Genomic DNA, 23,863 nt, shown 5'->3' with positions numbered 1-23,863 from the left:
CTGCTGGAGGACTTCGGGAGATTCCTATCCCGCAGCGCTAGATGAGTCGGCATCTCCTCCTCTCATCAACCAGCTGCGTGAGAGGGGAAAAACCCGCACCTGCCCAGCCGTGGGCGGTAACAAGAAGGTCCCCTTCGGTCCATACGATTGGACAGTGCTCGTCGACCATTATTCCCCAGCCAGGGATCTGGGGAAACCGAACAATATTTAACTCGGCCGTGAGTGTGGCCGAGAGAAGCCTGCTAGCTCCAGTCGACTACGGTTGACGAAGACGTTCCCCTTCAACTGAGAGCCATTCTCAGTCCCGCTCTATGTAAATAATGTAAATATGTGAATACAGTTTTTCCTTCATTTCCCCTTCTCCCCGTCTCCGGCCCACGTTCCTTCCTCCTTCGGCATGGCGGCGGTGATCATGTACCCGATGCCTGGTGGGACACGCTTCTAGCATCGACAAATATATCAACTGGTGGCAGCGGTGGGATCTTCCACGCTTGGTCCTGGCTTCAGCAGTGGTGAGCGCTTGACTTTCTTTAAGAATCTGCCAGGCTTGATAACTCTGGAAATTTATCACTTCCTGTAGATTGTTTTCTGCACGTGCTCGCTTAAGCATTTCACGTAGCAGCTTATTTTTGAAAGTCCTCGTTCGAGAATTGCCATGGATTTGAGCAAGCTAAAGAAGCCAGAGTTGATGTTGCTGTGTGAAAAGCTGGGTATTGAGGCCAGGAAAAGTCACAGAAAGCCGCAGCTGATTGAGGCTATTAAGGAATGTGGTGCTAAGGAGGAGGGTGACAAAATTTTGGAGACCTGGGAAGTCATTCAGGAGGGAATCAGGAACGCTAAGGAGGAGGCCGACAGGGTTGAAAAGGAACGCAAGGAGAAGGCCGTCAGGGTTGAAAAGGAACGCAAGGAGGAGGCCGACAGGATTGAAAAAGAACGCCTTTACCGCAAGGAAGCCGCTAAGAAGGAGGCTGACAGGATTGAAAAAGAACGCTTTTACCGCAAGGAAGCCGCTAAAAAGGAGGCCGACAGGGTTGAAAAAGAATGGCAGGAGCAATGCCGTAAGAGACTCGCTGATCTCGAGGAACTACGAAAACGAGAACAGCAGGAGCTCATACGTACTACTCAGTTTCTCAGACAGCGAAGGGCCCGAGATCGGTTGCGGACTTTTCAGAGAGGCGAGAGCTTCAGAACGTTCCTCGCGAGTTTTGAACAGGTATGTGCGGAGGAGGAACTAGATCAGGGCGAATGGTCAATGATGTTGCTGGCCATCCTTCCTTGCGATGTCAGCGCCGTATTAGCGCGACTGTCCGATGAGGATGCCAGAAACTACGACAAAGCCAAAAGTGCCCTCTTCCGATACTTCGGAATTCGCGTACAGACCGAGTCTAAAAGCCGAAGTGATAGCAGCGGGCCGCGCTCCCGTCAGTGCGTCAGTGACCAGCCAAAGAGCCTCGCTTGGTCAGCTACGCACAATGTAGTTGCTAAGAAGAACAGTGACAGTCGGGAAGTTGACGCGATAATCTACGGCACAGAGCGTCGTTGTCAGTCACCTGACAGCGACTGTGGCGCTCCAAGCCAGAGCGCAGCGTTAGCTGAAAAGCGCGATGCCGAGCAGATTGTCCTTGCAACCCAGAAAGGCGTAGGCGCAGAGCAAAAATGTAGTCCTCCAGAAAGCAGTCGCGCGCTGAAAGCGGCAACTGCAAGTTCAACTGTAAGCGAGGAATGCGCCTCATCGCTGCTTGGAAACAAAGATCAGTTCAGCGATAAGGGAACGACAGCCGCTCGCGACCGAACACCCGAAAACGAGTTATGCTCCAATAAAACCAGCGTCTCTTTGCCAACTGGCCGCGTCGCAATCGAGAGCCCGCTCGGGGTGCGTCTGACCGAGGCAGCCGTCTCCCAAAACCTGCCTAAGCAGCATCCCTCGATTTTCTCGAATGGCTTGGATATGCTGCCCCAAGAAAGAGGCCTTTGTTTTGGAGATAGCGCTGCGCAGGTCCTCACCATTTCGAAGGCTCGTGAGGTCGCAGCGCCAGCAGAGCACGTGGTTGAAGAGGGCAAACCGGAACCTGTAAGCCCGAAGCCTGTAAATTCTCACGTTGATGAGCTAGAGCAGGCTTTATTGCAAACTGTGGATGAGACGAACGCCGGCGACTTAAGCTGTGACGGCTCCGCGCTACCTGATGATGAGCCAGCCCAGGACTTACTCACTAGTAGCACAGGGGTAAAGAGTACCGACAATAGTGCAGGCTATAGTGAGTCTTCCGAAGTAGGCGCAAGGGATGAGCTGGGGCTAGGTGAGGAACTGAATACGAATCTAGTGTTGCCCCACTCAAATGGCTTTCTCGAACTCCTTCGTGTGGACAGAGAAACGTTCACCGCTGAGCAAGAGAAAGACCAATCTCTACGCAATTTGAGTCACCAAAGTGACATAGCTGTGTCACGGAGGAACATACCTTTCCAGCTCCGTTCTGGCCTGCTGTACCGCCAGTATAAGGATAGGAAAGGTATCTCACACGACCAACTTACCGCCCGCGTCGCGATCGAGAGCCCGCTCGAGCTGCGTCTGACCGAGGCAGCCGTCTCCCAAGACCTGCCTATGCAGCATCCCTCGATTTTCCCAAATCGCTTGGATATGCTGCCCAAAGAAAAGGGCCTTAGTCTTGGAGATAACGCTGCGCAGGTCCTCACCGGTTCGAAGGCTCCAGAATTCGCAGCGCCAGCAGAGCACGCGGGTGAAGAGGGCAAACGTGGCCCTGTAAGCCTTATAAATTCTCACGGTGGTGAGCTAGAACAGGCAATTTTACAAACTGATGATGAGGCGAACGCCAGCGACTTTACCTGTAACGGTTCAGCGATTGCTAGTGACGCGCCACGCAAACCAACTGCGAGGGTTTCCACAGAGCGGCAGCGCACAGAGGTGGCCAAACGGGAAGAGTTAATTAAGGGGAAAGTGCGGCCCTTGTTGACTGCTCGACTGAAATCCGAACCGCGTAGCCGCCCCAATTTGGAGCCTCGGTGCTCAAGAGTTCGCACCCGCCCCGTGGGAACACAAGACAAGAGAACGCAACGCGCGAACCCAATCCGAGAGAGACGGATACGCTGGCACGGCATTCGCACTCGTTCGTTCCCTTTTCGCATTCTGCTTTCTGAGCGTCAGCCAAACTTCAGAACCGCGAGACTTGGACGAGGAACAGTTAAGAGTCCTAAGCTGAAATTCCTAGCCTTGTGTCCTGTTGCACCTGCTAGAGCAGCTATCGGACCGCGGCCGCGAAGGGGGCGGCTGAAGAATAGGAAGCAGTAAATTCCTCTGATCGCAACGCTGTTTGCAGACGGATTCGAGGAATAATCCCGTCTTGAGTTGAATGCTTGTTTCTTTTGTTCATTTAACTCTCCTGTACAGAAATGCAAGCTGGAATTCCTAGCATTATGCAATGTCTCATCTGCTAAAGCAGCTGTCGGACCGCGGCCGCGCAAGGGGCGGATATGACGCATAATCTCATGTTGAGTTTAATGCTTGTTTTTTGTCTTTTGTTCATTACACTCTCCTATGCGAAATGAGAGCGAAATTTCGGAGCTCGGCATTGCGGGACTCAGTTCACATGCGTTGCCGAAAGGTGCGAGTAATGGCAACGCTGATGGCCTCAGCCGAAGCTTTCCCGTGTAATGCCCTTTCCTGACTCCCCAGACGTTATTCCGCTATGCAAATTTGTATTTTGTTTTTTTTTTGCTTTAGCGGGAATCATTTTTGTCTGTTTTGCATGTGTGTTCAGCAGCTCCACCTTCCCTTTGTGCTCTCACGGGCGGTGGCTTTCTGTGACATAAACCGTGCTACGGCACCACCCCAAAATTTTAGGAAATTTTTCCCTTTTGGCTAAACAAGCTCTGTGTATTCTGGTTTGGTCAAACTTGGAAACTTTCGGAGGAGGACGTAAATTTCACGCGACAGCTCATTTTCTCTAAACAGACTTTGTCGACCGAAAACAGCTTGGCAGTTCTTAAAGTCGGTTTGGCGCTTTCTGCTTGTTGGGCTGTGTACCTTGCTGGTTGAGACCGTTACAGTTGTCAACGAAGCAAGAAGAACCTTTGGGCCCAGCTGTGACCAAAAGCCTAACGGACACAACTCCAGGTCTCTGCGCGCAGCAGCGTTGGCTGCAACCACTACGAGACCTCTTCGGGCGGCGGACGTGCTGTTGTGTTTCTACCCCCCCCCCCCCCCCCCCTTAACTCTCTTTGTGTGTTCCCGCCACACCTGTGTCCACTCGGACCACGTGGGCCCGATCATGCAGCTACCGTGAACATTCATCGAGGCCGACAACCCCGCGACGGCGGTGGGAAGTGGGATGCTTGGAATGCCCCTCCGAGCCTCAGCGGATTAGTGTAGCAAGAATGCCAGGGGCCATTGTCGGCAATGACCCCAGCGAAATTCCTATGCCGGAGGTATTGTCCGAGCGACCACATTAGAGGCGACGGGCCGGCGCCGGTCACGCTGGCGGATAATTGAAGAATTCCGTGGCCCCGACTCGCGTTCTGGGCATTCGGCGGGGAAGCAAGTTTATTCACCTGCTGGAGGACTTCGGGAGATTCCTATCCCGCAGCGCTGGATGAGTCGGCATCTCCTCCTCTCATCAACCAGCTGCGTGAGAGGGGAAAAACCCGCACCTGCCCAGCCGTGGGCGGTAACAAGAAGGTCCCCTTCGGTCCATCCGATTGGACAGTGCTCGTCGACCATTATTCCCCAGCCAGGGATCTGGGGAAACCGAACGATATTTAACTCGGCCGTGAGTGTGGCCGAGAGAAGCCTGCTAGCTCCAGTCGACTACGGTTGACGAAGACGTTCCCCTTCAACTGAGAGCCATTCTCAGTCCCGCTCTATGTAAATAATGTAAATATGTGAATACAGTTTTTCCTTCATTTCCCCTTCTCCCCGTCTCCGGCCCACGTTCCTTCCTCCTTCGGCATGGCGGCGGTGATCATGTACCCGATGCCTGGTGGGACACGCTTCTAGCATCGACAAATATATCAACGCGTAGGAAATGAAATGATAAGGGCATGTTTTTGCTGCTGTAAATAAAGCACGAAAAAAATTGCCTAGTGCTTACTCTGTGCTGCGTAACGCAAGCAATGTGTAGGATAGAGCACAGCTTCCGTATACGCCCAGACATTCAAAACATGGCGGCTTGTGCTGTAGAATCAGCGAAAACTTTGTAGTGAGTAGGCAACTAAACCTTTACGTCATAATTAAGAGCAAAAAGAAAAGCGCGATGTCGTAGTCCTGTGTTATTTGGCATGAAAAATAAATCCTCGAACGTTTCGAGGTTCAGTACGACCCATGAAACCAGGTTGAAGGAAGAAGTCATGACGAGTGCTGACTACCAAGCCGTTTTAAGATAGTGAATTATTTTCGCGTCCTTTTCCTTCGTCTTCGCCGAGTTTGTCGCTATGAACTTCAAGGTATTAGCATGAGGCTGTGTTAATGTTTGGCCACTAATTTTCGCGCTTTAGTTACACTGCCTATGCCTCTAACTGGCTTCGCTGAAACTTCGTTCTAGACAGTGTTCAAGCCTCGCCTTTACGACTCATATCAGTTAGCCTTGTATAACGCGCTAAACTCGGTAGAAGCTATCGCAGTGCTCATGCCTGGGTTACCAGGAGCAAGTCTTGGCTTCGAAAGGCTTTCTTTGCTTGCCGAACAGCGACGGAGGTTGGGCTTCGGCGACGGCGTCAAACGAAGCCTCTGGCAGCTGCTTGCGGCACCCACGCGCAGCGGCAGCGTGCAGCTGGCGGTGACGATCGGTAAGGGCCCGACGCTGATTAGCCATATTTCGGCAGCGTGTACAGCGGGATCTTCCCTGTGCCGACGCTGAGAACCTGGGGAACCACAACAATCGGCAGTGGCTACAGTCCCCTGCCTTCCACATAGAGCCTGCTATATGTCAGTGGTACAGACAGAGGCATTTTATTTTTTATGCGAAGCATCCTTTAACTACCTGAGCCAGATTTGGCGATGTATCTGTCCACAACGCGGGCGCGAACCGGTCGGCAGGCCAGCGGGAGTACCGGCGCGCGCCCTCCTAAGGAGAACAGTAGAGCCAAGGCACTCAGTCTCAGTCAAACGAAAAAAAAAAGGCCTGATGCATCTTTGCAAGCGACCACCACAGGGCTGCCGTAGCAGTGTTTTACAAAGGAATGATGAAATAGGGACTTAAAACACCGGTTTCATTCAATAAAAGTTTCAACAACAACAATCCACAGAACAGAAACTCCGCACAAAAAAACGTCGGCGTGCAGCCGTCTACCACCGGGGATACGAAGCCAACCACACGATGCGCCTTTAGCAGATGCATGAAGCCACCCGGCGACTGTTCGCTCTCGTAATAGCCCAAGTACGTGAGGCAATGCTCGAAATTGTACATGTACTTGCGTGACGTCGTGTTCAATAAAAACTGTTTGCTGCCGACACCTGTGCCTACTTTGCGAAACAATTCATGCAAAGTGCAAAAAATCGCACTAGAGTGGTTATAAGACGAAGAACAAAAATAACTCCCATTTATTATTAGATTTGGCGGAAGGTAGGTGGCTCCATCATGGCCACATTGTATCCTGGCAGGCGATATGTTGTTGCGCGGGTCGAATCTAAAAGCTCGAATTCAGGGGAAGGTTTTTATGCAGAAGCAGCCACGCCGCAAGTTGCTCGAGCCCGAAATAGCGGTGAACAATGGAGGATGCAGGGACTGAAGTTTTAACGCGACACATTAGAGCGAACGTTCGGAGTGTATGGGTTGTCACGGACAGGTCGAGGTCCTCGGACCCCGGCTCGGAAATCTGCTGCTTATGTGATGGGGAGGGAGGGCTTCGAGGAGAGGATTTGACAAGCGATTGATATTACGTATATAGAGGAGTACATGAGATAGAAGTAGAGATCAGAGGGTTCCTTTTCACATGCCATCCGACTGCTAAAATACGATTGGTCGTCCATATATCCCTATCTGGGGAAACTGCACTTAATCAGTGTCTAGTCAAGTGGTCACTCTTGATCACTTCGAGAGCCGCCCACCGCAGACGATGGTACCGTCGCCGTCTCGCAGTGAGTTCCGGTGGTGAAGGCCTGCACTTGCGATGGCGATGTCGACTGTGTAGCCTTCTATCAACACCGGTGGTGGCGGAGATGCAGCACCATGAACTGCAGGCCCTGGACACATCGGTCGGTAATCAGGACAAACTGGAAGCTCTGCACCCAGCAAGGCCACCAACTCGAATCCCGGCGCATCGTAGAAAGGGAAGGGGATGGCTAACGCTGTTAGACATCTCAAGGAAAATGAAGGGGTCGTTTCTAGCCAGGTCGGTCCACGGCGGGAAAGAGGCGATACCCTCATTTAGCCGCCGTCGTTCCGACCGGGGGAGAAGGGTTCTTCTCCCAACGATGCGATTAGCCCCAAGCGGCGACGCAACGCAGCATTCGCCTCGCCAAGGCTGCTGGCCGGCGAGCCCTTTCTCACGTGGATAAGGGTAAATTCTTCCGTCGGCGATGGGGGTGGAAAACATTTATGTACGGATACACTTAAAGAGGTTATGCATGAGCTGACCCAGAGGGGGCCAGCCCTTACAAGTATTAAGTGGACGTCCCTAGTTCGGGACCCCAGTGGCATCGGCTGCCGCCCGGGCTCGCGCGACCAAGGCCCGTTGGGCCTGCACGTCAGAGCAGCCGAGCAGGGTCTCCTCCCAGTCCTCCCGGGTTGGGTTGGGGTGAGGGGGATAGCTGGGTTGGAGGGGCAGGCCTACAGCTTGAGGCAGATGTCCGAAGATTTCTCCACACAGTGCGTACATCTGCCCGAAAAGAAGGGTCAAAGTGTTTCAGAGCGGCCGGGCACAGCAGAGTATTAGTATACAGACGAAGCAGAAGCCGCTCCTCCGCCTTTGAGAGACCTTTACACGAGCGGGGATAAAGACCGTGGCCAGATTGATAAAGTTTTTCGAGATTTGAAGTTTAGTTTTAGATTTTGGTTAAAGTTAAGTTTAGATAAAGTTGAGTTTAGGTTGTTTGATAAGTAAGGGCGAGACGACGGTGTTGCCTGTTCTGGAACCTTCCTTTGCCGAACTCGAAGTCGGTCTTAATGCCAAATTTGACACGTTGTTGGAGACAGAGATGGAACGCCTCATCGTTCGAGTCATGGAGGCTATACCCTCTATGATAGCTGGACAAAACGCGACTAACCCCCGCCTTTCTCGAAGAGCCAGTCCCCTTAAAGACGCATCTGGTCGGCCCTCCAGATTGTCCCGCCGAGTCACTGACCTCGACGAAGACGACGACAGCTGCCCCCTTCTAGCGGCTGAGCTTCAGCCCCTGGTATCTGGCTCGAGGGCAGCCTCACTTCGACCTCTTACCTCTAAATCTTAGCATGGCGGGACACCCTCGGTGTAGGCGCTCACTCTTTTCCAAATCGGCTGCCCCCTTTACTATTACTCTATGGAACTGTCGGAGGCTCCGGTTTAGTTCCAAGCGGGCCGACCTCCGGATTTTCCTATCAACCTTTGAGCATTTGCCAGCCGTGGTTGCCCTCGAAGAGCCAGAGAAAGGTGCCACACTAACAAATTATACGACGTTCCAGCAGGACCACTCGTCTTGTCTATGCGTTCATAGAAATTATACAGCCAACCATGCAGGTCGACTTAGACATACAACTTGAATACTCCTATGCAATGGTTACCGTCTTCCCACTCCGCAAGCAGGACCCACCGTTACACATGCTCAGTGTGTACTGAAATCCGAAATTGTCAAGGGTATCATTCGCGGACCTCTTTAGCCACACGCCGAGAATTGTGGGTCGGGATCCCCTCTTGATTGTGGGCGATTTCAACGCTCCCTCTCGGATGTGGGGTTACTGCCATGAAGAGAAGCGGGACGAAAGTTGGTGGAGCTTGCGTCAACGCTGGGCCTCACTCTCCACACTGACCCAGTCCCCCGAACTCGTATGGGGAACTCCTTGACTAGGGATACATCTTCGGACCCGCAGCATTCATATTGCATATTGGGTCAACACCGAGGAAACCCTGGAGCGACTACTTCCCCCTGAACACTGCGATTAGGACCCATCCTTTCACGCGACCAACAACACAAGTCCGTCGGCGACGCAGCCGCCGTGCCAACGCTCAGGAAGGTAACTTCACCCTAGTGCCTCTTTGACTCAACGCGTCTGCCGACAGCTCACTGAAAATTCGTCCCAAGTTGTAGCCTCTATTCCTAACAGGAAGAAAGAAAACAAAGAGTTCTGACGTCAAACGTTCAGTTGTGAAATGAAAATGATTATAACTAGAGTAATAGCATGTCAATATAACAAGTAAGGATGTAAATTGAATACATATTGTTGGAAAAAAAATGCGGCAATTATTTGGGAATTGAACCCAAGAACCTTAGGTTGCGAGTCGGCATCTTGCTCCCGGGCCATTGAGGAACGTTCGTTTGACTTCGTTAAAGGGAGAACTTGTGCACCTTGAGTATCACGCGGTCTAGTGGGCCTACTGACATAAGCTAATTATTGCAGAAAACCATTGCCGCTGTCGCGTCATAACCTTCATTATCATCAGACTGAGTACTCTCACTCCAGGGCAAAGGCCTGCACCAGACCTCTCCAATTAATCCTTTCCTGTGCCAGCCGCAGCTACATTCTCCCCGCAAATTTCTTACATAAACTAACTCAACTCTCTGCCGCCCCGTGCTACGCTTCCTTCTCTTGGAATCACTTTTCAACCACCGGTTATCTTGCCCGCGCCTGACATGAACGGCCCGAGCCCATTTCATCCTACTTATTTGGACTAGGATGTCGTTCTTTCTATAGCTCGCTGCGTTGTCCTTAAGTAGAACCCTTTTTTATTAGCCTCCACGTTTTTGTTTCGCAGGCGAATACCGGTAGGATACAGCTGTAGGATCCGTGAGCATTTTATTGAGGGATATTGGTAGACGGCCGTTCATGATATGAGAGAACCTACCAAATGCGCTCCACCCCATCTTTTTTCTTCTGTTACTTCACTCTCGCGATCGGCGTCTGCGGTCATTACCTGCCGTTAAGTAAAAGTATTCCCTAACCACTTCGTGTGCCTCTCTGCCAATCGTAAGCTGCTGTTCCCTTCAGAGACTATTGAGAATTACACTAGATTTCTGCACATAATTTTTAGACTCAACCTTCTGCTTTGCTTGTCTTGTTAATTGCTCATGCTTTTCAGTTCGCCCCCTGACTGACTTAGCAAGGCAACGGAAGGGAAAGAGGGGCTCGTTATTGCATAAACAACGAAAGCTAACAGTCAACGAAACCAAGAAGCATAGCAGATATTTTTATTATTATTTTTGGTGTTCTTCATTCGAACCTTTCTAGGGTAATTGTTTTAAACATAACTGATTAGACGGCAGAATAATAAACAACCACATAATGCCGGTGGGATTCGATCGTAGGACCTCCGAATTTAGCGTCAGGTGCTCTATCAACTAAGCTACGGCGACGGTTACGCAATGCTCTGCTTTCCAGGGTATTTATGCGTGGTGTACCCTAACCTTGAGAGTGTTCCCCAGCGCCACCCTCGTTCATAGCGGCGGAACCATTACGTGCTGTATTACCGCGAGGGACACGTAGGAACATGGTCGAGCTGTGAGGACGGAAGCTATGCTAGAACCCTCTTGTGCTACCAAAATTGCTCGATTCTGGTATCAAGACTGCCAGATCGAGGTCCAAAGTTAGCTATTCAGTAGACAAGAGAAGGGAAAAGAGGGGCTTGTTATGACATACATGACGGAAGCCAACACACAGAGAAACCAATGAGCATAGGTTTTTTTTTTTTACCCCCGAAAGCTAAACATTGAACAGCCGTCGGCGTAGCTCAGTGGTAGAGAACCGGACTCGAAATTCACAGGTGATGGGTTCGGGTTCCACCGGCGGCATGTGGTTGCTTTTGTTCAGATTTTACTAATCATCCATTTATAAAATATTAAACCACCAAATAAAAAAATATTAAAAATTCATACCCTGTGCTTCTTGGTTTCGATTACTGTCAGCTTCCATCATGCATTGGAACTGCACATAGTCTTTGATGCCGGCATCATGCAGCGAAGACCATGATAACGTAAAAAGCCTGTATTGACTCATGGTACAGGCTTGCACCGATGTGCGTCACATTCAGTGAATTAGCAGTGATGTCAGTGATCTTAACGCACCAGTTCTGCGTTGCGAGAAGCAATGAAAGATATCTATGCCCGCAAGAAGTGTGTGTAGCTTGTAGTTTTCTTCGTCAGCAAGAAGTTACAGATAGAGGTACAACCTTGTCGTTTTTAATAATATCACTCGAGCGTTCGCTGTAAGGTGCAGCGACGCCAAGGCGAAGCAGTGAGAAAATCGCGAAAGGAAACGGAGCGAACATGCGCAGTGAGCACACTACTGGAACGAGCGTCGTCATCTGGTTCTTCTGCTTCGTGCGAAGCAGACACCGGGAAGCAAGTTTTATGGCTGAGCTCTGGGAGGGTTTGTTTCGTGTTTTATCTGCTCTAAGTTTGTGGCTCTGGATTGTTGCAGACGCATAACGTTCCAAGCACGACGCAAGGCCCCAGTTGCCTTTGAGGATAGCACCTCGAAAGCGTCTGTTTTAACTACATCACTGTGCCGATATCGAAGGTCCTCTACAATCTGTTTTAATGATACGTCTTTCATAAGATGTTTCATTTTTCATAAGATGTCATAAGATGGAGGGGAAACGCAAAAGGCGCTCGTGTTCTGTGCGATGTCAGTGCACGTTAAAGTTCCCTAGGTGGTCAAAATGATTCCGGAGCCTCCCACTACGGCATCCCTTTCTTTCTTTCTTTCTTTCTTTCTTTCTTTCTTTCTTTCTTTCTTTCTTTCTTTCTTTCTTTCTTTCTTTCTTTCTTTCTTTCTTTCTTTCCTTCTTTCTTTCTTTCTTTCTTTCTTTCTTTCTTTCTTTCTTTCTTCCTTTCTTTCTTTCTTTCTCTCTTTCTTTCTTTCTTTCTTTCCTTCTTTCTTTCTTTCTTTCTTTCTTCCTTTCTTTCTTCCTTTCTTTCTTTCTTTCTTTCCTTCTTTCTTTCTTTCTTTCTTTCTCTCTTTCTTTCTCTCTTTCTTTCTTTCTCTCTTTCTTCCTTTCTTTCTTTCTTTCTTTCTTTCTTCCTTTCTTTCTTTCTTCCTTTCTTCCTTTCTTCCTTTCTTCCTTTCTTTCTTCCTTTCTTTCTCTCTTTCTTTCTTCCTTCCTTCCTTTCTTTCTTTCTTTCTTTCTTTCTTTCTTCCTTTCTTCCTTTCTTTCTTTCTTTCTTTCTTTCTTTCTTTCCTTCTTTCTTTCTTTCTTTCTTTCTTTCTTTCTTTCTTTCTTAGTGCCTGCTTTATCTGCTCCGTTACGCAAAAATCGCCCATTTGCTGTGCGTTGTCAATGCACGTTAAGGAGGAGGATAAACTTTATTTTCGTTGTGAAAAGTAGCAGATGTTGTGGGGGCATAGCCCCATCAAGTGGCCATGAGCCCACGGCGCTCAACGACTTCTAGGGCTCTTGTCACAGCCCGGGTCTGTGTGTCCGAATCGGAACTGAGCAATGCGGCCTCCTCAGTGGTCTTGATTCGAGAGCTGCAAACCTCGAGGAGGGGTGTCCCGAGGGCAAGCGCAGAGTATGCGGGATAGAGTGGCATGTTGGCCACATATTTTACAGGAAAGGGAGTAGACTCCAGGGTATATGCGAGCATGTATCGTGGGGTTGGGGCAGGGGGTTGGGGAAGGAGTTGCCTCCACGCAACCTCCTGGAGTTTAGTGAGAGAAATAGTGCGGGAGGTTATGGAAGTCTACCTAAACGGTATTGCATGGTGATGTCATGAAACGTAACCATACGATCTGTCACCGTCCGCAGAACGGGCGACACCACATCTCGTTAAGATCTCCAGGTGGTCGAAATTATTCCGGAGCCCTCCACTATGGCACCTCTTCCTTTGTTCTCTCTCTCTTACGGTGCGGTTTCCAGGTTTCCATCGAGATGTGAGACCGCTGCGCCATTTTCTTTCCTCAAAAACCAATTTCCAGTTTTCAAGATGTCATAAGATGCACTCTTGTAAGATGTCACCTGCACAAAATGCAGCGGACAGAACGATTGGTCGCAGGTTCTTGGGGCCCCGATGCATAACAGCCGAAAATGGGCAGAGGTTGCTTCACACCAATCAGAATAGCCTAGCAGACGATGCTCACTCCGGCAGCAGGAATTGTGGACATGTGTTATTGCGAAAGCAATACTACGCTCATGAACGGCCTTTCGCGTAGCGGCGGCCGGTAGCCACGCTTGACCTTTAGAATGACCTATGACGTGATACCAGGGTGAGAGATGGGCTACCAAGTAGAGTCGTCGCGCAGGGGCGGCCAGTAGCCGCGCGTGACATTTAGAATGACCTATGACGTCATGCTATACCTAGTGACGTCATAGTGTGACGTCATACAAGGGTGAGGGATGGGCTACCAAGTCGAGTCGTCGCGCAGCGGCGGCCGGTAGCCACGCGTGACCTTGAGACGCGGCGCGCCGCGTTCCTTCCGTTAGAGGCGCTGCGCTCGCTTTCGCAACCTACCAGGCTTAACCAAAGCGCGAAGCCCCGCCAATTTTTTTTGTTGTCGTTTTCTAAGAGACATGGCACATACCCACGAGGGAAGATTGGCCAGGGTTGCGTGAGGAGGGCGAAGAGAAGGGTATAAACTGGTTTCAAGCTAACGACAGTGCTTATTGCAATAAACTAAAGACTAAAGCGACAAAAATAATCTAGGAGATAAGATTGTAGAATTGAAAAAAAAACAAACAAGAAATACTGAGAAGTGTTTTTATATTTATAAAATTTTGAATGCAGTTAGCAAGAGAATTTGCCAATAGCTGTTTTGTAATTATGGAAGTAATGAAAAATCTGACTGAACGCAAAATCTCTGACGCTCGCACAAAAGGAAAGAAGAAGCCGGAGCGACAAAGTGAGTGGCATTTGTGATGGGGATTTCTACATTTGTCCTTCTCTGAAGCGCCAACCTCCGGCATGATGATGATGATGATGATGATGATGTCCTCAATTTTAATGGCACATGCCCACGGCGGGGTATTGGCCAGGGTGCGTCGTTGCCTTGGCATGCTTTCTCCTCTCCTTGTTCTAGCACAGTAGCGACGGACCGTCGATGTTCTCGCGATGTTATTAAATACCCAGAAGGCTGTATTGCAACCTGAAAACTCTCTTTAGGCACGCGTAGGCTCTTAGGGCAGCAGAATAGTTCCTGCTGGTTAATGATCTAAACCGCTAAGCTTACCTCTACTAACGTTTAAAAGTATATTATTACTACAAGAGCAAAACTGTCACACCTTTACAACATTTGGTGCGCAGTCCTCGGTCTTGCTGCCAACTATCACCTTGGTAGTGCCGGAGTAATCGAAGCAAAAGGAGAAGACGAACAAGAACAATAGGCATGGCTGATAGCCCGGAACCCAAGATGAGCATTGAAAATGCTTCGCCAGCGCTTCGCTTCGATGATGACCACACTCCGTGGTGTCCACCTGATGTGAACGACGGCGTGCCATCACCAGGGTCTTGTGATTCGCCAAGCCGGTTAGAAGGGGCGGAAACTGCTGTCTGGCTGACTGGTAGTCCTGTCGCGCTCACCGCATTGTCTTCTCTACCACGGGATGTGGTGAGTGGCATTATCTTTTTATTGATGAACGTTGAAAGTAGGTCACCGACATTTTGCTCTGGAGCTAAGTAGCTGTTCTGCTGTCCCATGGGGAGGAAAATTACGAAAATTGCTTTAGGCTTTGGCTGTGAGGATCCCCATACACTGGTCTGTAATATTGTCGCAGGCTATGAACATAATTTCGTGGACTACTTTTGAAACAAAATTTTTAAAAGATGAAAACCCTGTTGCTTATATGAATGCATTCAGAATTGCGCTTTTCATTAGGATCACTAACAGATCCTCCATTGTGCAAGATGACAATTCCAGCAGCAAAATGGTTCGACATGTTTCGCCTTTTGTAGGTAATGGTCGTTGGAAGCCCGCGCTCCGACAGTCTACTTGATGCAATGTGCTCTGTTCTCTGCCTCTAGGGTGCTCTCACGCTGCTCTTGCGATATTCCTATGAGGCGGAGCTGGAGGCGACCTCATAGGCCTCATAGCTACAAGTGACCTCCCAATAGATTGGGCTTCGAAAATGGCGTGGTAGTCGGCTGAGCTCCGAACATTGGAGAAGTTTTACGTATTTTTTCATACAGTTAAAAGGTAGTGTTCCACAACTCTCATCAGCAGTGACCTATGTCGTTACACCCTCCGACACACCACGTACTGGCACTTCGAATACAGCAAAAATGCAGAGCTGGGAGCTGTGAGTGCACCGCGGTACACAAGCAGGTCTTAACCACTGCTAGAAATTTCAATCTCCCCTCTATTTACTTTTTTGTTTGTACCACAGTAGTAACGGGAAAAATAATTCGCCCTTAAAATTAACACCACTGTTCCTGACCGGGAGACTGATGCATCTGGCTGGAAATACTGCTGTCTTTTAAAACAGTGGGGACACTCTAAACTTTCTTCATTTGAACCTAATACAATGCTTGCCCTAACAATGTTTCTGTCACCAACACTTTGACCTAAAAGAGGCAAACTGCGCTGACTGAGCCAGTGCTTTTCGTTCTTGTGAAGTGGTCAGCGCCTGTCATCTTTGCACTCGCTCTATTTGGCGCGAAAGAGTTACCGGCGGGAACTGGACTTGTCTCTCTGTGTGGTGTCTGCAAACGATTCGCAGGAGGTGAATGCTAGCGGTGCCAGAGCCATCTCGCGTAACACCAGAGAGCGAAGAAGACTCGCCACTCTATCCCTCCTCGCTGTGGGCCTGGTGGCCGTCTTCGCACTCATCGCCTTTCTCTTGCCATCACCTGGACACGGCAAACTGGCGAGTGGATGGTGCGAATCCAGCGACTGCCGCCGGCATGCATTCCTGCTTACCAACGGCCTCAACCGTAGCATCGACCCGTGCCAAGACTTCGAAGGGTACGTCTGTTCAACCTGGAAACCAGACACCCGACTTCCCTCTGTTCACGGCACAGCATTAGACGATCTCAGCATAGCTTGGATGGACGGGCTGGAAGGGCTGCTCGAGAAAGGCGTCGCACAGATTCCGGTGGCGAGGAAGCCCTTGGCGTTGCTTAGAGCATGCACCCGTAACAATCGAGCAAGCGAGGCGGACAAAGTGCAGTTCATGGAGTTCCTCAAAGGACTGAAGCTGTCCTGGCCGGAGCCACCAGCGAGCAACGTTACTGCGCCCAGCGTACTCGTCAGTCTGGCCGTGCACTTGGACATATCTCTGTGGCTCCGCATTCGATCGGTGCCGCATCCGTACGTTGCTGGAGCCAGCCGCATCGTGCTCCTACCCGGCCGCAGTAGCGACATACGGTTGTTCGCCGCGAACCATGCCTACGTCATGGCGAGTGGGAGCTACGCAAGGTACTTGGCTCTGAACTGAGCTAATAATTTCCAGCAGTGAAAGCCTGAGAAACGCACTTAACGAAAAAAAAAACATTTCAGGCGTCAGCTGCAGAACAAAATATGTTGTACTAAAAGAACTAAACTATCAATAGTGTTAAGAAACGTAGTTTTTTTATAAAACGAGTTTCCAATTTCGTTGAAAAATTTTTGGGTTCAAGAAACTGTTGCTTCGTCGCGGAAACTTCAAAAAACCCTCAAATGAGTAGTTTTTTTTTAACATAATGCTTTGTTGAGACTCCATTCACACAATCGCCAATTTTTATGGGAAGCATATTACTAGAGCTACACTACAGCCCGTCGAGAGCGGCGGTGGAGCTACCATGACCACCTGACACCACGTGACAACATGACGTTACAGCAGAGGAGAGATGGGCTGCCTGCTCGCGCGGTCGGCCGCGGCGGTGGAGGCTCCACATCAGAGGCGCGGCGGCTGACCACGTGACAACATGACGTCACAGCAGAGGAGAGATGGGCTGCCGGCTCGCGCGGTCGGCCGCGGCGATGGAGGCTCCACATCACAGGCGCTGCAGCTGACCACGTGACGCTACAGCAGCTGTATAAAGCTGAGCTTGCCTCGCTCTCCGGGCACTTACGAGGCGGCCAGGTGTTGGGATTCCGCCTAGAAGCAGGGCTGATTTGAGCGACGACCAAGCCTAGCAATCAATATGCTTCGCATCTGACTAGGCTTAACCTTAGCTAAGCCTCAGCCATATTTTTTTTAGAAGAATCAGTGGTGGGTGCTTTTGGGGTGTGGGGCGTTTCGCGTGGAATGAAAGAAAACTAAAAAGTAGCCATTCCATGGCAGAACCTAGAATGATCCTACCAGTCTCCCACTAATATATGTAATAAAAACAAAAGCTGCCTCTCTTCAGAAGTTTGGGCAAAAGCGGCGACGTAAGCTATACCTTGGCTCCTAGCTCCCTAAGAGCACATGCCCCAGTGTCCAGATGAGCCTGCCCCACATGGCCTTTAATAAATCAGCACAGTGGCCGAGAGCGTCCGCTTGCCTGGCTACAGAAATAGGATTTTGTTGGTCACGTTGTGAACATGGGTTTAGGTCGCGACATTCTTATAAAACACCTAGAACTATTTCGCATTACTGGCTGCACCAGCGCGAAAATTACAGCTTGTTCGGTCACTTTCAGCATCAGGCAGAGTGGCGCACATTGGTGGTACAGTTAACTGTTGCCAGAATATTTGGAAGGCCAATTCCACTAGTAGGTTATAGCAACCTCTACTCAACTCAATATTGTTAAATACGGAACAAACATTTAGTCGTATATTACAGTTTTTAGTTTTCAAGAAAGGGCATTCACTCGAAATCAATTTCGTCAGGCGGCTCAAATTTTTTCAATAATGCAGGTTTCATTTGCTCACGGCTGCGTTGTTATAGACAAGTCGCTATGTAGTAGAAATAGGTTTCATAAGCCATAGCACTGCTGTATAGAACCTGCGTAGTGGCAATTTATATTTTGGCAGTAAAACCTTCACTGCATTGAAATTCAACATGAGTAGCATTTGGTAATCTGTGCTTAACGCTCCTTACTAATCCCTGAGCTCTCCCATTCGAAGTGCAGACTGACTATTGCACGCAGGTACTGGAGCCTCGTGTACACATTCCTTCTTGGACGCCAACCGGGCTCTCAATTCGAAGCAATCATCAAGAGGAGCGCTGAAGTGCAGGGTGATTCTGTAGCCTTGCTTCTTGAAGCGGCCAGGGTTAAACCACATTCAGCCGTGCTTCTCTACCGCCCTTCAGAAGTTGATGAGCACGTGACTGGCCTGGGGTTTCGCCATTGGCTTGCAGCTCTTCGGGAACACCTGGACCAGCCGCTGTTGCTTGGAGACGACATCCTCGTTGCGCACAGCTGGGTGATGCGTGCCGTCCACGAATTTCTGACTAGCTATGGCGATGCAGAGGCCCTATTGCACCTGTCGTGGCAGTTTGTGCAGATGTACGCCCTCATGTTCGACAAAGCTCTTCTTGAAAACGTCTTCGGCGACGGCAAACAGCGCGCAGAGTATCACCTAACCATGCTGTGCGCGAAGGAGGTGGAGGCCGTATACAGCCCCCTTATAGCCTCGCTCTACGCACAAGACCGGCTGACGCCATTGGGTCGGGCGCATGCGAGCTCAGTTCTTCAGACATTGAAGCAGGAGGTTGTGGACAGTGTGAGCAGTGTTGCCTGGCTGGACTCAGATGCAAGACACCTGTTTGTCCAGAAGCTGGAATACGTCAAGGTGCGTCTTTGGCCACCGAGCTTGTTTGATAAAGCCACTGCGGTGGAAGAACTTTATGGGCCTTGTCCGGAAAAAGATGATAGTTTCGTCGTCTTCTGGATCAAAGCACGAGAGTGTGTACGTGCGATTTTTATGAGGCGACATCGATACTTCGCCGAAAGCTTACTTCCCAGCTGGACACCGCGGCTCACGGACTACGAATCCTCTCTCAACACTTTTGACATCGCTATGGCGGCATTGACGGCTCCACTTTACTACAACCGTGGAACACTGGGCATGGTATATGGTGGTCTCGGCTTCCTGTTGGCAGTGGCACTGATGGGTGTATTTCGAGAGCCGCCGCAGTATATGCATCCAAACGGAAGCCTGTCCAAGTCGGGATCATGGATATCTGAGCAGTCTATGGAAGCCCTGAAGCAAAAGCAGCACTGCTCTGATCAACCCCAGCCAGCTAAGTCATTCCGTGGCATCGAGGTCGGTGCTATGGAGGTCGCTTACTATGCATTTCTTGACCGCGTGCTCAAGAGTTATCAGACAAACCTAACGAGTGAGCTGACCGACGAGAAAGTCTTCTTCATGACCCTTTGCCGGAGCTTTTGCGTTAAAAAACAAGTTGGAAGAATATCGTGGTTCACGGTAGGCTGTAATGAACTTGTGGCAAATTCGCGAGGGTTTTCGGACGCTTTCGGTTGCAGTGAACACTCGGCTATGAAAGCGAAGGATAAGTGCGCGTTTTTTGGAAATGCTCATTGACGCATTTGGACTTAATAGTTGGCTAGCTAGCTATATTATTTCTACACTGTATGCATAATATTTGCTTCGGAACAAAACTTTTGACATGCCCAGCGCATTTGGCGCACTAAGGCTGCATTATAAAAGGCGCAGGTCAACTGCGAAGTATTCGGTCTCATTTCAGGCTCCTTTCTTTATATTAGAGAAGAACGCCGAGTGCAACTCACTTTTTATGCGGAATTTTATACGAACCGCGTGTCGTTCCCCGGGCCTCAACATATTTTGAGGATTCGGATACAATAGAACTAAATATATCGAATATTTCTTGCGAGCGGAATGTATTTTGACAACTATGGGCTAATGCAGCGGGGAATTAAGGGGGTAATTTATTCTGCCCTCTCTTGAACTAAGTTCCTAGATGCGGTACAGGTTGCCTTTGAACATAGTGCCACGTTACGCAGTACTGGCATGCCTTGAACACCCGTAATTTTCAGTAGGAAGACATGGAATATTCGTTTCCATTTCGTCAACACTACGGTTTTCGTAGAGTATACTTATCAATGTTTGAAGTTTGTATTATTAGAAAAAAGTTTGATTGGTATATATCACGTGCACTAGTAATAAATGCTGCTGTAACTACCATACTTCCCGGTTAGAACATGCAAATGCCAGTCGCGCTATTAAGGGAGTGCACCCGTAAGTTAGGAATTTGTTTTCGTGCAGGTTATCGCTTCATGGAAAATACAGTAATTTAACAACAGATTTTTAATAGATGCCTACTATAACTGATGCGTCATCGCTCCCTCGCCGATGGCAGCCATGTTTGAAGGTGTGCTCCGTTATGTCAGTTGCGTCACTAGGCAACAATGTCAGCACGCAGATAGCGTGAGCGGGCGTACTGAAACTAAAGCCGATAAATAAAGCCCTGAAAGGCCAACTATGAGGGCGGAGGTAAAACGATTCAATGGTTGATGATAGATATGTGCTGGAAAAAGCATAGAGAAGCAGAAGCCTATGGTGTTCATAGTGGGCATTCCTGGACACATACTGCACCAAAAAATGACTAGCTTAGCTCAACTAACCCTGGTTATGCAAGCGAAAGCTACCTAGGGACTGGATAGGCAGCGCTCCCTCCCTGCCGCCCTGGCGGGTGGCAGTTAAATTAATGGTTCATCGCGAGAGGTTGCTCACCCAGTGAACGATGCGGCCTATTGCAGCAGTGCCGCGTGTCTGCCACAATGTTGTCAGCGCTAACGCATATGCAGCCCACATCTCTCGCTCACCTCCCCACGTACCTCAAAGCGCGATTGAGGCGTTTAGCGTATTTACGCTAGCTATCGATTGCTAAATCCCTCGCACGGTTAGAAATGTCGCCCGGATGATCAGACTCGGCCCGACGTCGGCGAGTACTCACTCTCAAGGACGTCGGCTCCGGCTGACTTGCTTCATCCATAGCGAGACAATGGATAGGCAGCGCGGAGCGGCTTCGGCGACGGGGGAGCACGCGGCTGCAGCTGCTGCGAGTCACATGGTACGTCACGTGGTTACTGACGCAGCTGCGCTCCTCCTGTTCAAGGTCATTCGTGCAGACACAGCGTAATCGGCGCCACTAGGCTAGTAAAGATTCCGCTTTAAAACATTTGCCCAAACAGGAGGACATGCCTGCCGGCTTTCTGCCCGTATATTTCAATTTACAAGAAGCCCAGAGGCCGTAACGTCATCGAAGCTGAACTGTTTTTGGAGAGGTCCAAGATGCTTTCGTCGTTTGTACTCAAGTTTTGCGCTGAGCATGGTCATGGCTTCCGGTTGTTAGACGATTTTCATGGCGAAATCTGGATTATCTCCTGAAAAGCGTTGTTGTAGGGAAATGAGATGTGTGGGAAGACATTTTTTTTTTCGTTTTATTCCTCGTCTATGCAGAAAATGCTCCAGGCTTCGCGAAATTTGAACGGACATCGATGTTTACTTATGGCTTGCGTTTGTGACGCCAAATAAAGCAGTCATACGAGAAATATAGTTCTTTTCCCTCTTTGACATTTAGAGCATCACGTTCGCATTTTTGTCTCCTGGCACCCACCACCTGATTCAAAGCAAATACTACTAGCCACAGGTACAAATCCTTTCTATCAGATCAGTATGAACCTGCTTTGCCCCTTCCCAGCGCCAACATCCGGAAAGAAGGAGATAAAAGGGGTAGGTGACTACTGCACCCTTTAAGGCGAAGCAAAAGCCCTGCCGAACGGTAATGCAGCTTAAGCTGTGAAAATATACGTGAATTGCATCTTCCAGTGAGAATGAAATATTTTATTTTCTAAGTTTATTAATGGAATTTTTTAAAACAACCGACATTTATACCTGCATATTTGTTTTGACGTATGATAGCCTCAAACACTCGAGCGCCATAAGACGGAGCACGCGCATCCTCCTACGGCAGGAAGTCCCCACCGTGATCATCATTTGCGGGCTCTAATTTGGCCATTGAAAAAAAAAGACAAAAAAAAATTGTCGGCCTGCCCGCCCCGCGGACAGCAGAAGAGCATTCGTGGCTGAGCTCAAGCAAGATATCACAAACTACATTCACGCAGTCCACCGGAGGACATCTTTGTGCCTAGTTTCCTTTCGACACCAGCTTTATCTTTTGAGGACGAGTTTCGTTGCTGAAAACAACTAAATTCGCTAGCAGACACCCTGGCACGTAGGTGCGCTCCGGCAATGGCAGTATATATTTTATCCGTAGCTTTACTGAGCACGGAGGATGTATGCATCCATTTCGAAGTATTATATAAAGTTGAGAGGGCAGCCTTTCTTTTCCAGGCTATGTGCAGGAAGGGAACTGAACACAGGAAATACTGAGCCTCTCCTAGCAGGGAAATAGGCTAAGTATTTCTTATCTGAACTGTCCCACGGTACTGGAAAGCCACCTTGGAGTACCTTCGATCAGTGTTCTCAAGTACAGGGTGGTGCACTCATAGAGTCAACACAAGAATGTGCGGCCGTGCTCTTCGAAGCGTCCATGCGTCCGACACAACCATGCATCGAACCTATGTGATGCAGGCGGAGAAGGACCTGAATGTGCTGCTTCACGTCGTATGCGACTTCGCTTTGATGCGCGACCGTGACTGACGCACTGGCGCCCCGCAGAGCGCGGCCACACACTCGCGTGTTCGCCATAACAGTTCATTACCCTGTACGAAGACATATTATTAAGTTCCTCATGTAGTCAACAGTTTGTGCTTTGACTTTCTACTTCTATTTTTTTTTTTCGTTGGTAACAGTGGGACAGGCCTGAAGATATGTTGCATTGCTGTGAAAACGTATGCGTGGCTGGGCTCCACAAGACATTTCGAAGTTGTATTGAAGATCAAAACATTTATTCCTGATAACCTGTACAAAGATATAAACAGGTTTCCGCAGAATATTCTACAATACAGTGCTGTTATAGAGACCCATGATGCTTGCGTAAAGTACAATTAATTCATTTGTGAGTTAAGTGGGATTTCTGGTTATTAACGAGCGAACCTTTTTCAGCACCACGGAATTTAAACAATAGATGAATTTATTTCTCGACGACCTGTGTCTTTTCTGAGAATATACTTTCGACAGGCTGAATCGTTCGCTTAGAGCAGTCAAGACTGTCAACACTTATTACGTAAATCGTTTGCAAGAACTTTGGACTGATGATGCGTTTTAAAGGGCACACGCAGAACCTCTAAGTTGATTTATGTAGGTTTCATGAAACCGTGGAATGAACCCGCCACCTGATGGATCACTGACAGATGTGAAAATGACTGCGGCGTTCATGATAGATTCTGACAGAAATCCTAACCTTCGAGTCCAATGGCCAGAACTTCTGTTTACATTGTCCAGCAACTACAGACGATGTGCACAATCAAAAATAAAATTGCATTTCGACGCATATAAGCTCCAGCGTGGTTATCCTCGAAAAGAAAAAAGCCGCCGCAGTGGCGCAGTGGTTATGGCGCTCGACTGCTGACCCGAAAGACGCGGGTTCGATCCCGGCCGCGGCAGTCGAATTTATATGGAGGCGAAATTCTAGAGGCCCGTGTACTGTGCGATGTCAGTGCACGTCTAAAAACCCAAGGAGGTCGAAATTTCCGGACCCCTTCACTACGGCGTCCCTCATAGCCTGAGTCGCTTTGGGACGTTAAACCCTAGAAAACGAAACAAAACCTCGAAGAGAAAAATTTGCAGGCGACAACCGTGCCAGAATTATACGATAATGAGAAACGAGATACATAACCACTTAAAATGTCGTCCAAAATTATAGTGCCAAGGCAGGTTATGATTTTTGTAATTGGCTTGGAATCTTTTCGAAAATAATCTTCATTTGGTGGCCATTG

General features: G+C 49.2%; 1 protein-coding gene across 1 annotated transcript; it reads left to right on the top strand.

Moving 5' to 3' along the window:
• Positions 1-14,459: 14,459 nt before the first annotated feature.
• Positions 14,460-22,625, top strand: LOC149359414 (endothelin-converting enzyme 1-like). The gene is made up of 4 exons (XM_089567672.1): positions 14,460-14,681; positions 15,790-16,487; positions 18,125-18,770; positions 22,557-22,625. The coding sequence occupies exons 1-4, from the start codon at positions 14,460-14,462 to the stop codon at positions 22,623-22,625; spliced, it is 1,635 nt and encodes a 544-aa protein (XP_089423798.1).
• Positions 22,626-23,863: the final 1,238 nt, after the last annotated feature.

This window comes from Amblyomma mixtum, chromosome 2, assembly GCF_055824585.1.
Source record: "Amblyomma mixtum isolate Tamu chromosome 2, ASM5582458v1, whole genome shotgun sequence".
Lineage (NCBI taxonomy): Eukaryota > Metazoa > Arthropoda > Arachnida > Ixodida > Ixodidae > Amblyomma > Amblyomma mixtum.
The sequence above is the reverse complement of the archived record's forward strand: the minus strand, read 5'-3'. Positions and strand labels throughout refer to the sequence as shown.

What these genes read in the sequence shown, in the direction of transcription:
- LOC149359414 (XM_089567672.1), top strand. Translation starts at nt 14,460, where the DNA reads ATGGCTGATAGCCCGGAACCCAAGATGAGCATTGAAAATGCTTCGCCA. An exon ending in GCGAGTGGGAGCTACGCAAG is followed by an intron (nt 16,488 to 18,124) that starts GTACTTGGCTCT and finishes TATTGCACGCAG; the next exon opens with GTACTGGAGCCTCGTGTACA. An exon ending in AGAAGCTGGAATACGTCAAG is followed by an intron (nt 18,771 to 22,556) that starts GTGCGTCTTTGG and finishes TATGTGATGCAG; the next exon opens with GCGGAGAAGGACCTGAATGT.